This window comes from Styela clava, chromosome 13 (genome assembly GCF_964204865.1).
Source record: "Styela clava chromosome 13, kaStyClav1.hap1.2, whole genome shotgun sequence".
NCBI classification, from domain to species: domain Eukaryota; kingdom Metazoa; phylum Chordata; class Ascidiacea; order Stolidobranchia; family Styelidae; genus Styela; species Styela clava.
The window spans coordinates 13,391,056-13,408,998 of record NC_135262.1 but is presented as its reverse complement, the minus strand read 5'-3'; the positions used below and the strand labels follow the sequence as shown (position 1 = coordinate 13,408,998).

Here is a 17,943-nt window from a genome sequence, read left to right as displayed (position 1 = left end):
ATTGAGTTTGGCTTACTTTGTTGATTTTATATGACAAAGAGGCAGATTAGGCAGTTGATTTCAAATATGTGTTATTGTACTATAAATCTAATATTCTAACTGGCTTTCTAAAAAATATATTATATATAACCTATTACATTCACGTTTGTGCAATTTCGATCACGAATGAATTAGATATATATTAACTAATGTGCCGAATAGGAAGCAACAGTGGTTGTACTATATAACTCATTTACGTCTTATCGTCTTGAATGTTAAGTCGGGTGAGTGTTATCGTATACATTAGTAAGACATTTAGATACAAATACTTCGATTGTTCACTCGATACCGTTCACAGTAATATATCTCAGATTCCTAACCTTGAGTGCCACCACTTGATATACGTGCAAAACGTCATTGTTCAATTTTTTATTTGACCAACGATTGCCAGAGTTCATTATCTATTCATGCTTTTTACATTCAGAATACCACAAGATTAACGACCATCGATCAATGAGTAATGATCCACACACCAATTACTGCATATATGTTTGACACGAAATACCCTCTAGTCTAGATAGTTTTTTATTAATGTATTTATAAATTAGTCTGCTGATCAATCCGACAGCTGGTTAAGTTATGGAGGCTTCGTTGTGCGACGGACTTTACACGACGAAGGCGACGGCCGTTCCGATATGAAAGTTTGTTGAGTGAGTTGATTCTAGTATTTACCACCATACCACGTTGAATCTTGTCTGATCTCGAAGTTTCAAAAACTCTGCATCTCCCCACATACAAGTGCACATAAGAGCTTCGTCTTTAGCAAGAGCGTGAATTACTTATAGCTTGAATAAAATGATTTGAATTGATGAAGTTGTTTCGAGTAAATGAGACATATTAATAGGAAGATAGCATAAGGAAGCAATAACAAGTTGCAGTTATCAGCTATTTAACTAACTCAAAATTAGGAGTTGGTTAAAACGAATGTTTTCCCAGTGGAAAGATTAAGTACTGATAAGCGTAAATTATGCACACATAGAAACACAGCTGGGGAATATTGATCAATTTTTTCACTTCGATCCCTCTCCGTTTAATCACACATTAAACTGCACGAGCCATACTTTAATCGATCATTCGAAACAATGCAAGGTTCACTCAATATCTAGGTGACATTACATATTACCTGTTGCGCAGAGAAGCAGGTCAAGTGACCTCAAAATCCTTAGATTAGCTGAATCACGTTGTCACGCTATATATCTCCATTTAAATGTAGATGACGGATATAAACGACCTGATCCGGAATAATATACATCCAGATGAGACTGTACGTAAGATAGCAAGAGACCTGAACCTAACGTTGCGTAGAGTTCATAGTTTTGATTTTCACATAAGGATGTGAACTCTATCACGCGTAAATTATTAAAAAAGCAATATCTATTTCTTGATCTAAGCCAGTACCTTGACGCTATGTTAGTCGACGATTATAGGCATACTGCAAAGAGATCGAGTGTTTTTCAGTTTGTACACATTTCAATAGAAACTGGATGCCTCGTAAGTATGGAAAATAGAGGTAGGATTCGGCAGTTATTTTTACGAAAACGCCAAATCGTAGCGGACATATAACTCGGATGCAAAGTATAACGAGATATAAAATATATCAGTAATAATTATTTTGTATATACAGTATAGTAATTTGTTTTGAAAAATTTCGATTTTTCTAGATAATACTGCTATATCTCTAGAAAATATTCTAATTTTATGCTGAGGAATTCATTGTTTTATATATATAAATGAAAAATGTACGTGAGGAAAAATCTTGTCCAATTACTTCAAAAGGCATCTGGTTTTCCTATCCTGCGTCGGAATATTATGAGAAATCCGGAGCATAATCGTCTGTACGAACGAGATGAATTAGCAATAAATTACTCGAAACTTTGTCCTTCTTATCCTACTAAATTAACAGATGACATTATTGAGCATTTGGCCAACAAACAAGGAAGGATTAATAAAAGCAGACAATTTGAACGAATGCTTGACTTGGGATGCGGTATCGGTTTGTCGACTAAAATTTTTGCGCCATATTTTGAGTCAATACTAGGGGTTGATTTGAGTGAATCTCAAATACATCTCGCAATATGGTCAAATAGAGATAGAAATGTGGCTTACAAAATCATTAATGACCATGTACTACCAGTGAAAAACAACAGCATTGATTTGCTAACTTGTGCATCGTCTCTTCAATGTTTAGACCTACAAAAATTTGAGAAAGAATGCGACCGAGTTTTGAAATCTGATGGTTGCTGTGCCGTTTATACAACGAATTATAAAAGTATTAAAAATGCTGACATCGATGACAATGGCTCAGAACGCCACCGAGTGTTCTTGAGAGATATAGTTTTGAAATATTTTTCTGATATAGACGCTCATCCTAGAAATGTAGCAGCTCCTGATGGCAACCTGCCAATTTACGAACAATTGAAAAACCAAAACAAAGAGTGGTTGCAAAGCATATATTACGAAAGAAATATGTCGCTCAATCAGTTCAAAGATATTTTTCGAAGCTATGGTGATTATGAGATATTAATAAAAAAACGCAGATCATCTGTTGATCCTGTCGAAACACTTGGAGAAAATATAAAAATAGCTCTAAATATGGAAGATATAAAAGACGAAAATATCAAAGTTTGTGTGGAGTTTGAATATCCTATTTTCGTGTTTGGGAAGAATATGACAGTGTAATCATAAGGGAAAGATAAATTTAAGTATTCATAATACCATTTTCGACGGTTGTATTTTATGATATGGCTTCTTCCCGCGAATCAATAAAAAGTAAAAAGCACTTTCATATTTATAAGAGGCGTTATGTTCTAAAAGGTATTGCTGTAAAATACCTGAATTTTGACAAGGCGTTTCATTAATTACTACTCATTTTGTATAATGACACTAAATTTTTAATGAAGTCTCATAAAACCTTGATATTAATGAACATTCCATTTTTGTTCTTTGCATTGAAATAATTGTGTTCATATATTCTTTTGCCTGCAGGCATGCCACGGAATAATTTACATTGCGCTTCATTCAACATACACCTATTGTATTTTATAATAAAGTTTTTTATCCATTTTGTTGTGAATTTTATTTGTCCCCTGATTTCTATCTGTGGACAGCAATCGTCGAGTTCCAAAACAAAATTTATTGCTAAATATACACTTTTTTACGAACAATGTCCATAGAATTAAGTGATCTTATTTGTCTCAAAGAAGAAAAAACGTCATTTAAAATAAAAATGATCACTTCTTAGGCAAAGGTGCATTTATAGATATGTATATTCTATCTTATAGTGAAAATGAATGTATAACTGAACATGGAATAATATTAATGATGAAAATATGACTGTTTTTTACAAGTTATCAAAGCAATATCCACACCAAATAGCTCTTCAATAATATACACTTACAATATAAAAAAAAATTCTTGCGAGGGCTATTGCTTCATCCTTATGGTATATAAAATGTTAAAAAAGTTCATGCATCTGAAATGAATACCTGGTTAACTATTCTCATAAAAACATAACCATATGATTAAGCCGTCAATCCAATGTTATACCAGCCAGTTTACGTACAAAATGAGGCAAATGGAAAAATGCAATTGCGTTGAGGCATTGGAAGATTAGTAAACAACAGATTGTGAGCATACGAGTCCAGTGCCATACTTGGACTATAAAAATGAAGTCTGTAACGGGTATACAATGGAAGTAATCAATGAAACATGGTGCCATATATCCCGGAAAAAGCACGATAGTCCTGTGGCGATGCTTGCTGACCTTTGAACTTCACCGGATATAGTTGAATGAATCGAATAACGAGAAACTCTCTTTGTGCATAATGACAATATAGCTTAACGCAAATGGTGATATACAGCGCGAGTGGAACGGTGTGTCTTCTAAATCTTGATAACTTGTTACAAGGCGATTCAACATGCAATGTGAGTTTCCGGTAATTACTAAATTGCTGAGTACTGAATAATGTGAATCATTCATGAGGTAATTTGTTATGTAATAGCATAGAACATGATACATTTTTGTAAATTATTTTTGGTTTCTAAATACGAAGGTAGGATATTCATGTTCAACAATAAGTTCGATATCATTATCGGCAGTGTCTTCTAAATACAAACCCTCTTTCATTTCGTTGCCAAGTATTTCAACTGGGTCTATACGTGTTTCGCTGTTTTGCATCATAGTAATATATTCTCCAGCTGTTCTAAATATGTCCTTGAACTCTGACAATCCCATGCGTTTATACTGTCTCAGCGGATGAAGATACGCCTTTGAGTTGTTTTGAATTTGGTTATAGATTGTTCGGTTGCCATCTATTGCAGAGAAACTCCGTGGGTTCATTTGAATGTTATTAAAGTAATTAACAAGTATGCCTCTCAACGACAACGGTGCCAGTTGACGATTTTTTCCGAAGGCCATAGCTGTTCTAAAATTAAGGACATACGCAGCGCAACATCCACCAGGCTTCAAAACACGTTCGCATTCTTCTTCAAATTTCTTTACATCCATAAAATGAATTGCCGATGCACAAGTGATCAAATCAACACTACTAGCTTCAACTGGAAATGTGTATCCGTCACTAATTTCATAAACAACATTCGGATACGTATTCAACTTGCGTGCCTTATTTATTTGAGCCTCACTAATATCTATCCCCAATATTGAGTTAAAATGTGGAGCAAATATCTGTGTTGACAATATACCATTTCCACATCCAACATCGAGCATTTTCCCATACTTTCCTTGCCCTTTTACAAAACGCCCATTCTTTAAATATTTCATGATAGCGTCCGGCACAATAGTTGGATAAGAAGGCCTATATTTTGCATATTGTTCCGCCACTCTCTCTCCTTCATACGCCCGAATGATTTCTGAGTCAACATGACCAAAATATCTCCTCACATAGTGTGTACTTCCAAAGTTGTTGGTCTGACAAATTGCAGCAATTCGCGAACGTAAATTTCTTTTTGACATAATGATTCTTGTGGTGAATAAACTCATGATTAAAACTCTGCTTGAAGAATAACAGTTACAGACTATTATATATATATGCTAGATATTCTTTTTACCTGATACCGTTATGCTTCTTTAGATTTAACGCGTTGTTCTCAGTTTCAAATAGATGACATAGTTAAAAATATATAGTATCCAGTATTTTACATTTTTGATGCTTTTATTTCTATTAGTTACACCCTGTTTGTAGAGCCATCCGAAACTTTTCTAAAATTGCTTATCTGCAGACAATTACCTTACTATGTACGTTACTGAGCGATCACTTTGTAGCCTACAAGCCCTACATACATGCCGGTACTTGTTATGCAGACAGCTGTAATCAATATGCTGCAGCTTTAGATTTCTCGGAACGTATGGTACGCCTTCTTCTGTATTAGTTTAAACATTTAAACAGTAAGGAAATGGAAATAAATCACGACATAAACTGCTTTCGTAGACAATGCAATTTAGAATGAAATAACTTTACTTGATTTTTTTTTATATGGGATAACAGTAACATTGCAGTTTAATGGGATTGTGCGTGACTAACTTTGTATAATATGTAATCAGTCGATTCATATGAGTATTCCGGGTAATATTGAACATATAATGAAGTTGAACATATATTGAATATTTATTTAGATCATTAGTTGCAGTTATGATCAGTAGGGATATATATGTGTCACACATTCGCGACATCAAGGCTTAACACAAGACTAAGAGGCAACTTCGATTGTATATATAGTAGTTTATAAGGCTCTTAAATGAAGTAATCTTGGCGTTTCCAAAACTTACAAAATTTTATTCGCCACCAGTAGAGTATTGGATTGGATTTAAACGATGGACTGCGTACCAAAGGATGCGCGATTTTCCCCCTCAATGTTGACGGATTTAGGCCTGTCTAACAACCCCTTGACAGGATACTGAGCAATAAAACAACAATGCGGCACTGTTTGGCAGCTTATATTGCAAACAAACATAACATGGAAAATAAATAAAAATGATTGTAAATATACAGATCAGGACAAATTAAAAGAAAGTATAATTCTTCTTAACAACAAACTCCATAAATTTTGCAAAACTGTTTCGTTTGTGCGTCAATTGCTGTAAAATAATGAAATAGTGAAATTATTGAGTATAATGCGAACTTGCAATTATCAAGTATATGTTCAAGAAAGTGTCTTAAATGAATATCTGGAATCACTCATATTTATGAAAACCGCCAAAATTCAAAACCGCCACCGTTCACCTATCTACAGTACTTCCATTATTCAGTGTTTAAAAAATCATTAATAATCTGACGTCACAGAACAGACTATGTTGAAAATTGGGATCGAATGACAGACCCCGTACATTTTTTAAAATTGTAGTAACGTTCAATTTCATACACCAAAACGCAACAACATTTACCAACCTATTTTGTGAAAATAACAAAACGTTGTCATTGCCTTTTTATCTTATCCTATGCTTTTTATCATGTTATTCTCTATCTTTTCCACTATCTAACTTTAGTTAAAACATATTTAATGATCCTGTATACTCACATGGTGGTACAGAGGGTCCACTGTTGACGTCTAAATGAAATGAATAAAGATTAAGATGATTAAATAATTGTTGGTGAAAAAAAAAACTGTTCGAATTTTTTGTAACCAGTAGAGACGTGAGTCATTGGTCGTTATTGACCAAAGGGCCACATACAATTCATACATCTTGACAAAAGCCTGGACAACAGCAACAATGAGTGCTGCAGTAGTTTGTGTACCAATTTGGAGGTAACTAATTTTGTTCGCCTACTTTACATAAAGTTGTGTTATAGGACTGAAACCTATGGGCGGGGGGTATATTCACTCGGCTGACACAGACAGTCCAGAAACTCGTAATATAACCTAAATAAGGAAAATCGGAATTAAATTATGACCTAACCCTAACCTGGTATGCACACTACGGGAATACCCAACAATGAGTGCTACAGCGGAGTAAGTATGGACGTATGTACAGTAGAAGTAAAATGGAAGCAAATTGTTATTGTGATACTTTGTGTAATTACATTTACCGAACAAGGCGAAGTTTTAAATCGGAGATCGGAGGCCAACTCAACTCCAAAAGCGTGACATATATTCGAGAGTTGGAGTTAAAAAATCAACTAAAACAGAACAAAGCCTGTTAATTCTAAAGTTTATGTATTTGAAATTCCGGTTTCGGAGTCAAGATTTTTCAAAATCCGAATCCAAGGGTTGGATTTTTGAATGCCCGGAGTCGGATAGAATAGACAAATTTATTTCCGACCCCACATTTCTAATATTAACCATACGTTAGTTCAATCCATTGTTTACGTTGTCTAGTAGGAGACTCACCTCCGCTTCTGCACAAGTATCGCACTTCATAATCGTTACAGCTTTTCAGAGGTTGTTTATTGTTAATACATATTAAACCAACTTTGTTTGAAAACTGGTCTAAAATATCTCCTGTCCTTTTTGCTGCTATCTTGGTGGCAACCGTTCGTGCTTCCATGTACAAAGGGTTTCTGAAAATACGGTTGCAAATACTATCACTGCGAAATTGGAGAGATTAAATAATAAAGTGAACACTAGGACTGATTTACTACGTATTTTTGGCGTATAGAATAAAACCTAATCCGGTATGAACCCAAAGTGCGGATAGTGAAGCATTATATTTATGTGTGTATATATTACTATTCCTATAATCTCCATTTAAATAGGTACAAATAAAACCACTAACAAAATAAAATTTTCTCTAATCGAGGCGAACCAAGGTCATGTAAACAAATACAGTTGAATTCGCGCAGCTTTCGCGGGTTTTTCTTTTGGAAGGCCGCCTTTGAAATCAAGATACTACGAAAGTGATAATCAACAACAAAATAATGAATATTGACGTATACTGTCGTGTTAAAAGCTGCATAAAGAATTTTTGTTACCGTAGTGGCAGAGCAAGCTAGTAAACAGAATTCAGCGCAACCCTCGATTTGAGGCACATAGTCAGTCTTCTGCGTGCTTACTAAGTTATGATTGCAAAAATATAATATTCTCTACCTGCAAAATCCTTCTCTCGACTGTACATTGATTAATAATTCTTTGTCGCCTTCTATTGTTGGAGTGTCAATATTCGTCCAAGGTGTCCACACTAAGTCATTGGGATTCTTATTTGTATTTCTACGTTTTGTACTTGACGATGAAGATGACGACGTAGAAGGAGATTTCAAGGTGAAAGCTTTCTTTTTTATACTTGCTGTGAAATCAAAAACAAATGTAAATCGTTTATCCAATAGTTTCGTAATGCATAATTTGTGTCTATGAGAATACTTTTTTGTGACATTGGAGGCGCTATTTCGAACCGGAAATTTTGTTGAGTGAATCAATCATTTCTTTGTCGCAAGTAACTCCGAGAGGGTTAGAAAGACTGTAGACTAGGGTGTAAAGTAACTGCGTATTCGGAGAAGGCTTGAAACCCCTTACAAAATTCCCACTACAGGCTACAAAATTTGGGAAATGAATCTACACAAATCAACTTACCTCGTCGACATAAATATCGAACTCGATAATCATTGCAAATCTTGGATGTTTGATGATCACCACGACACACCAGTCCATGAGTTGTTCCAAATGATTCGAAAACATCTCCAGTTTCTCCTGCCGGGACCTTTATGACAAATAGAGAGAGTTTTATTTTTTATAATTTTATGATTTTTCATCACAATAATAAACAAGAGGAAAGCTGGCAACCGTTCATTCATGTATGCTGTTGAGAAACACTCAAAACACTACAAAATTTTCGTTTAAACTCCGATACCATGAATCGCCTAAAATATAAGCAAAATTGGTGATCATGGAAACATTCTCATCTTTCACTACAAAAAATGTATTTTGGTTTTGTAGACAATGGTAAAATAGAAATGCAAGAAACAACAAAGAATACGACAAAAGCAACAATTTTTGGACCCCCAGAAGTATGTGCACCAAGATGGCGCACAACTTGAACATAGTAGTTGTACCAGGTTAGGATTTGTGCGCCATCTTGGTGCACATACTTCAGGAGCGCCCAACTTTTTATCAGATAATTACATTGGCCCGTTTATTTCCAATTGAAATGAGTATCTCAAGAAGCACACATTAGTGTCAAACAAAATGCTTCAGTAACTGAAGTGGACCGGGCAGTTGTTCATACTACTCCCACTTTATCAACTCGTACTCCGTGAATTAGGATTCAAAATAAAAATGACTTCTGCACCAGTGGTTCTCAACCTTTTTTAATTTGCGGACCGGTAAAATTTCAAAATAGATTCTGCGGACCGGTGAACCTTCAAAAACAACCCAGAGCTCAGGACCTATCCAGTCGTTTAGAACTTTAAATAGGCGTAAGACCCTCTGACCAAGTTTGGTTGACGCATTTGAAAACCACTCTTCTACACTATTTCTATTCACTGATTACCTCTTTCGTTGTTTGAGCCTGGATTGCGAGTGGTCTTTTACATTCTTCTTTATCGGGTTCTGCTTCGATATCATCTCCGCTTTGTCTATCTGGATTAGATTCGTCTCTCCATGGAGTCCAATAAACTAAATAAAGAGTTTTCTTAGTATTAATAATCAATCATAATGGCCTGTTTCTAATAGTTGTTAGAGCATTCCACCATGGTTGAACCCATTTGTACAATGTAACTTAAACCAAGCGCCCCACTCAAGGTGTTGATTTTGAAATCCCGCTCCACATAAATAAATAAATAAAAATGATTTACTCTGGCATTCCCCTCCCCAATTTTATTCTTCCATTTTGAGAATATAATTTTAAATGTTCCTCCCCAATATTTTAGTCATCTGAAACTGTGGGGGGGAGGGGGGGGGGGGGGAGTTGACTGTGATGACCGTTTGGTCGTATCACTACCTCCCGTCTATACCAAACTAATTTATTTCTTATTGGACACGTTTATTGGACACGTTTAGTGGCCATAACGATCTTTCAAAATTTTGTTGTTATTGTTATTTTCTTTCGTCATTATCATTGAAAAAACGCTTTTCTCTTCGAATACTGGACCAAATGCTTTGAAATTTTCAGTGGTTAAAGATAAAATTTTTCTCCAGAAGGCTATCACTTTTTTTTCTCGCTATGACGTCATCAAAATTATTGCCATTGGGTGGCGCTACGTGTCCATATATTTGAGCATAGCTCTCTTGTTTTTATTATTATTACGATGACTGTTATTTTTGGTTGACGAAAATGATAAATCTCTCTCTCTCTCTCTCTGTTGGGTAACAGAGTAGGCTGTGACGAAACGAAAGTGAGTAACTGTATATTGAGCGTTGTTTGTAACGGTTTGAACCCCAAAAAAGTGTGGAAGTAAAAAAAAGGGGGGGGGGATGTATGGGCTCAGTATGGATATCAAGTAGGTACTCTCTAATTCATTTAGTATAATTTAAAAAAGACCTTTCTTACCCTCATAGCCTGAGTCAATAAAAGGATAATCCGTCTTTTTGATCGATCCACGAGCACACTCAAATCGAACTTGCGTTATTCCATTTATCTTCCGTGTTTCAGTAGATATAACGTCGCGGCAAACTTCATCTGGTCGAAATTTCAAAGCGTCGTTGAATGCGGTCGAAACTGATATTTCGACGCCTTCCATTTCACACGGTATCCATGGTGACCAATCAGTGTCATCTGTGAGAACGAAAAAAAATATCGTAGGGGTGATTTTTTGGAATACTTTCGATGTGTACCAAAAATAACAAAGAGAGTAAAAATGGCGACGCGTGAAAAAGGAGAATAGAAGAGAAAGAAAACAGTCACTCACGTTCTGTACTACTTTCACTCTCAGACTCTCCGGATGGCGACTCCTTCCAAGCTTTCAAATCCAATTTCTGATATTCCTGACAATATTTTCGTTGATTTCCCGGCGCTGATGATAATAACATTGGTCTGGGTTGAATATTTCTTAAATCAGCCATTGTATCGCACATGAGCTTAGCCAGAGAATATTTCCTAATCGCATCCAGTTGCTCTGTAATGAAACAGTTTTTTCGATAAGTTAAGAAGGAACTTCAACTCAAATTTATTATTTTGACTTTGATTAAATATCGAGATGAATGAAAGTTAAATTAATGCCCAAATAACATCATTATTTTAGCGACAATAGTTTCTCAACAAGTGCAGTAAAATTTATATTGTAAACTTAACCATTGTGAAGATGTAAATTCATTTAGATTTTAGATAGATATTTCGTTGGTGCCAAAAATCGTGAGAGATCGTATACAAATTATACTTAACCTTTTAAATGTTTCTCATAATACATACAGATTATTTTTTATGTTTTACTGTGATTTAATTTAACAGTCTACAAATAAGATTTCAACTTGCTATGTTATGTGGCAGTATATGTATGACACGTTACAAACCCTATCGGTTAATTGGACAATAAAAAAAAAAAACATCCGCGCAGTATTTCTGCCCAAACTTACTCGGTGTAAATGAAGCAAACAATCCCCCATTTTCAAACCAGAATTTATCGCCACTTCTCATATCTCTGAACTGATATCCTAATATACAGGCATAAGTTGGGCCAATAGATGCACCGGGATATAATGTTTCTGCTAATCCACCAACGTACAAGTCAATATCGTCTACATGCCTGCAAAATTTCAAATATTTTAAATAAAAAATGAGTCCAGGTCAAAAATTATTTTGATATGATGTTCCGAACCACAAATAACTCGTTCCTTTCAATTTATAGAGTGGCACAAAAAAAAAAGAACATATTCTAGAGAGAGCATAACTTTTGTTTAAATCGTCCTAGAGTACTTAAACTTTTGGTACAATAATAAACAAACAAAAGTTCAAGTGTTAAATAAATATTTCACATTTTCATATGGGCTTCTGTTTTTTGGTCACCCTTGCACGACAGTGGCCACTTGTTGCACACACTTGTTACGAGAGAATGTGTGTTATCAAGTATGTATATCAATGTCTACGCCATAATGATGACTTTTAAATTTCGCGAATACAGTTACTAACTTGTATAATTTAGAAAGTCGACTTCTTGATTCGAACGGAATTTCCACGAGTTCGTCAAAACTGCTCGCTTTTTTCAATCCACATAATTCACGGAAATGATTGTAACCTGGAACACCGTGATCTCTACCTCGCTGTATGTTGGTTGCAAATAGATCATGACCTGGCTCACCTGTCGAAATAATTGTAAAAAAAATAATCAAACTCTTCGATATTCATACTTTAGGCAATGGGAGGTAACAGAGCTGCTGCCGTATTCAGTATACATGAGAATATCTATTGGGTTTATAATATTTTATTACAACTTGTAGGTGTAGTAGTATAAATAGCGTGATATCGTGATTAAAAACGTGACGCCATAATACTTTTCAGTCGCTTTATAATGTGAATAAATGTCACAGATGCACGTCTCTGAATTTAGATTACGGATAATCCCTAACCTAAACTAGATTTAAGAGACTTGCTTTAAAAACAATGAACAAAATAATGAATATACATAAATTTAATTAGGATACATAACTCGAATAATTACTCTTACTGTTATGCTCAGAACATACCAGGCATTGCAAATAGGAATTCTCTCATTGCACTGATCATTTTGGTTCCAGTTAGTTGCGAAGCATCTTTCGCCATTCCACGTAAAACCGAGTTGACGCCGCCATGAAATTCCTCCAGAAGAGGTTCATTGTTGAAAAAACTGAACGTTAAAAGTAGCACCATTTACGACCTTATTTCTGATCTTTTGTTCGATGTCATTTCATGTATAACTGTAAACATTTCTGGGAATTTCTGCTGGTTCTCGTTCACTTTAGTTTAAATAAACCACCAAATGCTATGTCAAAATTCCAAAGGATTGAAAGAAGCACATTCGTGGAACGTATTTAAAATGATATTTTACGAATTTTAATGCCTCCATGTGGATTTGACAAAAACAAATAAACAATCAAATTAATATTTGAGACGTGACAATATGAAATAATTCATTCCTTACATATCTTTCACTGGTAGAGGAGATGCCTCTGGTGTTCTCCAGTCTGGTGCTGGCCTGCTCATTTCTTTGGTTATGGCGGTGTGACCAAATCTAAATGCGGCGGCCGAAAACGCCGTGCTCATTGTGGCATCAACAGAAGCGTCGTAACCGTGCCAATATCCCTTTCAAATGAAATATTTCGTTTTGTTTGAGAAAATTACATGTTATCACGATTCAACTGTGAGTGTGACACTGAACTATTGACATGTTACAATGTCAAATATTAAGCTAACAATATGAAATGCGACCCATTCGCATTCTATGTAACAAATGTAACAAATTCTACTATGCTCTGTTTGCTCCGAATAGATTAAATCGATAATGAAAATTAATTAATGAAAAAATTGATTTCGACTGACTTAAAGCGAAGTTAATGACGCGACTGTAGTTCGCATAGCTCTAGCCATAAGTCATACATCCCACTGATATACCACCAGCTGGGAAGTTTCTTATTGTTGCGAAATAAGCTAAATAAACCACCATTCCATGCTGTTAACGTTCAAATTGGATACTAACTGGGGGAAATAATAGAGCCTTAGAATTTAGACTTAAAATTTTGTGATAAGCTATTACCTTTTCTAGAATATTCAAGTTGAATCTCTCCATGTGTTTTTCACCAATAACAACTGGTAAAAACTCCTTGAAGGTTATGAGTTGTAAAACTGATGCTAGTATTGCTTTTGTTTCCTGTATTCAATTATAATCAGTTTGAACTGAAGTTCGGTGAATTAGAGCAAACACAAAAGGTGTAAATCTAGTTATACGTTCGAAAATGTTCGCCTTGTATGCTGATTTTGTTTTTATGGCGTGTTTGAAAATTTTATTTAAAAGTATAATCGTGTCCGTTTGGTATTAATACACTACCTGAATCAGAGTATTTTTATCCCAATGTGGATTAATTTCACTCAATTCTTCAATTATCTTGTTGTGTAATCTCAGAAATACAACATGATGAGCCGACAAACCCGTGTTTTCATTGGCACGAGTATCTCCTGAGAAAATATTTCGAAGATTATATAAAATATACATTGAATAGATCTAATTGAGAGTTGTAAGCATTGCACAGACTTAAAATACAAATTCCATGTCGGACAAAGCACTAAATTGATTCGGCGTTTGCGTAACAGTTTTATATATGATGTGGTTTGCTCAAAACTTTCAATGCGGTAAACTTTGACAGGTGAGTATTTAAGCTTTATTCACATACAGCCTATTGAAAAAACTAACATTAACGCATCGGCTAAAAACATGATGAATTACCTGCAAGCATACACGGTTTATCATTAGGTTTATGTACAACAACTTCACATCTCATTCTTGCAGCAAAATCTCTGTGAACTTGACTCTGAAATGGTAATCCAGCCTCACCACCTTCACCAATGTAATTTCCAACGAGCAATTTTCCAATTTCTGAAGGTAATATTTTTATATTTAGTTTCGAAGTGTATCCTGATAGCAAGCTGCGATGCCTTTGACCAACAAAGTCAAAAATGGAACATTTTGGGCATTTTCGATATGTCTAATGGACAAGTCAAAATAACATATATGCAATAGCTTTAAATTAAATCAAATTTTAAATGGGGAATGAAAGTTACAATCCGAATTCTGGCAACAACAATAGATGTCTCACTGGAATGCTGATTCAGCAATTGATCCAGGTCTGATTGTTTATCGCCGTAAACATTTGAAGCATCGAGATATGATGACACTCCGTTCTCTTGTTCTCGTATACTGGTATCACCTGTTGAAGATTGAGGTCAGATGTTTATAGACACAAATATACACATGGGTTAGTTTGCTAAATTACCGGTACCTTTATGACGTTTATGTGAATTACTACGGCTGTGTGACTTAGATAAATATTTCGATTTGGAGCTTTTGGATTTCGATTTGAGTCTCGTAGGCTGCCGGCACTGTAATGCTCAAAGGACTCCATATGTTTCAGAATGGCTCTCTTGTTTGATTTTGCGAATGTTAGGATATTGTCCTTCGGTAATGGTAAAAATTCATTTTGTATTGGCCTCAATAGTATATATATTGCCGAATCTCGATTCAATCTGATTCGGCCAAATAGCACAAAATTAATTCTCGTCTTGAATAATGCACTCTGTGGGCAAAACTTACCACTAAAAAGGGAAAATGTGTGAAAGAATCTTGAAATAATACTATAATTTTATTCATTATGAAAACTATCTTACACTCTGGGTCGGGTACAACTGCTGATCGGTCAAGTTTAAGACAAGTGTCAGCATTCTTTGTAAAACGTACGTCATCACTTTCAACAGGAATATTGACACAACCTCTTTTATCTTCTGTCAAGCATTCACAATCATAGGTTGCTCCATTCGCTTCTACAAATGAAGTACAAACAGAATTATCAACAATTTCGACTTTCTTAAAGACTACTAAGAGTAAAGTAGACTACTGCTTCGCATTGGTTTTTGTGTCATTGTTTTATATCATAAAATACTGTATAAAGCGGTCTCGTAGACTGTATACAATAGCAGCTTTCTAATGCAAAATCCTAAAAACTAATATCAATTTTAAAGATCTTACTTCTGGTTTTTGGTGTTCGTTGTGTGTCATGTGTGATAAATTGACCCCACCATGGCATGAAATGAGACACGTTTAAAGATTTTCGTTGTTCTGCAAAATTCAGATTCAGGCTGATCTTTCTCGCAGAGTGAAGCTCTTGTCCATTCTTATCCAATCGCGGAGTTCCTAGATGAAAATGTATATTTGTATTAAACAAATATATTTTAAAGTATATAAAACAACAATTATTTGAAGTAAAATCTGGTTAAACCAATGCTTTATCCAAAAAATGTTCGTGATACTAGACTAAAAATCAGGTGAAATATATACCTTTTTTGTCACCGTAAGATGGCGGTAGTAATCGTTTAAACCCTCTTCCAGCCCGTCCTCTGTTTTTATCAATCGGATTATTGCAAACACCTTCCAGAAATTGATATCTGAGAAAAAATAATAATATATAAAAGTAATACCGACAAATACGTGTAGTACTAGTAGCGTTGACTGTTTAGACTTTTTGCTAATTACTGGTTAAGAATTATAGTCGAGGCACCGTTTTCACGCCAATTCAAAAAAATGGCACGTCATTCTCTTCAGTATAAATAGAAATTACATTTGGGCAGTTTTCGTTTTTATTATTGCACCATATTACGACATGAAGCTATTAATGTTTTAAATGACGAAATATTTTTTTAATTTGACAAAGCCTAGCTACTCCGAGTCACTAGTTCTATCTACTATTCTAGTGAGGGCCTGAACTCGAGGTCGCTAGTTTACGAATTTAATTTACGCACTGATCACTATATGATTGTGCTAATTTATTTACAGAACAAAAAAAGAGAGCTCAAAATGATAAAAATCGAACCCACGATGAACCGCAATTAGTTTTGTAAAATGTGTAAATATGCTGACTATTCGGAATTATTTTGATTCTAAATATAAACTTTGCCAATATATTAGGATCTGTGTCAGTGCAAAGCACTTCCGTCTCCCATTGCCTGCGGCCAATCTATGTCTCATATAATCAAAGTACGAATTCCTAAACAAAGTCAGTCATTTATCCAATTTGACAGGGAAATTTCGTGTGTTTTGTAGTGGTTTTTAATTTGATGAAATTGAACTTGTAAACGTGATAATACTCGTGTTCGAAATCTCAATTTTTGTAGTTTTTGTGATAAGTTAAAGCAAAAGTTATTACCTATGTGTAAAATGATGAATGCATTCAGGTTGGGCAAAACAGCCTGGTTTTTCAAAAACGAACGCATCGACGAGGGACGCCTGGGTTGTTGTGGTGGTGGGTCGAACTGGCCTCGTTTCGACTACACCTTCTGTAGTAGTCGATCGAAATGTTGGTCGTGGGGTCAAAAATTGCCACCAAGGGAGGGTACGAAAATTATCTGCAACACAAGTAAAGATTGCAAGATTAAATTTTTTGTTCTTAGTGCAGTCATATTTAAACCGGACAACTGGTTGAATCTATGTTATTGAATCATAAGACAAGGCTAAACTAATAACTTTCATATCTGAATCATTTTTATTTCTCACTTGAATTCTATTTTTCAGGTTATTCTGTTTCCTAATATTCTAAATAGATATATATCACAGCAATGTGCCAAATAAATTCCAAAATTCACTTCGTGAAATTTGTTATTCACGATATCACTATATATATGATATATATATGTCTTTTTATTATTGATAACATACCAATAACATTTTAAAACATTTATTTCCTCAGTGGTATATTACAAATTTTAAATTTCGTTCATTCATAATCATTTGAAAATTAATACATACAGTCATATTCATAAATAATTATATATCTCACTTTGACAAGTTCCAACATGAATGATTGACATCATAGTTAATAACTTCAACAGGGTGAGTCTTCTGTGTACCATGGTTGCGTTCAGTATCTTAAATAGCTCAAGTAAAATTGGCCGGACTGAACCCTCTGAATATTTTGAGAACTATTCGTGTGAAGAGAACAAAACTAATTTGAGTGTACTGACTCGAGAACGTTACCAATCGCTGAATCTGGTGTATGTTATGTCTGTCTGTCTCACAAGTCTTCTAGTCAAATACTGAAACAACAATTTACGATTCCTATTCCTGATTTGTATATCAATGTTTGAATATAATTTGCTACTTTGAACATAATTGAAAGCTGGTTGGTATATATTCAACTGCGCGTTATAAATAGATGATTCGGTCAACTGATAATATTATTCATAGATAACATAATTATTCTTCGACGATTCACCTTTATACGCGTTATATCACATTTTTATTCACCCCGAAATATTTTGCTATACGTGTTTATGTATTGAACTGT

At 34.7% G+C, this 17,943-nt stretch overlaps 3 protein-coding genes across 3 annotated transcripts; 1 reads left to right on the top strand and 2 right to left on the bottom strand.

Moving 5' to 3' along the window:
- Positions 1–1,776: 1,776 nt before the first annotated feature.
- On the top strand, positions 1,777–2,718 carry LOC120333031 (uncharacterized). Its single transcript, XM_039400380.2, has one exon. It carries the CDS (start codon positions 1,777–1,779, stop codon positions 2,716–2,718), a length of 942 nt encoding a protein of 313 aa, XP_039256314.2.
- A 1,348-nt stretch (positions 2,719–4,066) lies between these two features.
- Positions 4,067–5,011, bottom strand: LOC120332861 (uncharacterized). Its single transcript, XM_078119460.1, has one exon. The coding sequence runs from the start codon at positions 5,009–5,011 to the stop codon at positions 4,067–4,069; it is 945 nt and encodes a 314-aa protein (XP_077975586.1).
- Positions 5,012–5,976: 965 nt separating this feature from the next.
- On the bottom strand, positions 5,977–17,914 carry LOC120332121 (eosinophil peroxidase-like). Its single transcript, XM_039399302.2, has 21 exons — positions 17,437–17,914; positions 16,807–17,005; positions 15,942–16,048; positions 15,633–15,797; positions 15,275–15,427; positions 14,707–14,817; positions 14,337–14,486; positions 13,941–14,068; positions 13,650–13,763; positions 13,038–13,198; positions 12,604–12,743; positions 12,050–12,218; positions 11,497–11,666; positions 10,833–11,039; positions 10,475–10,699; positions 9,476–9,600; positions 8,560–8,686; positions 8,080–8,275; positions 7,384–7,553; positions 6,574–6,603; positions 5,977–6,133 (listed from the first exon to the last, which is right to left on the bottom strand). Exons 1-21 carry the CDS (start codon positions 17,507–17,509, stop codon positions 6,081–6,083), a joined length of 2,973 nt encoding a protein of 990 aa, XP_039255236.2. The 5' UTR covers positions 17,510–17,914; the 3' UTR covers positions 5,977–6,080.
- Between the last annotated feature and the right edge of the window lie 29 nt (positions 17,915–17,943).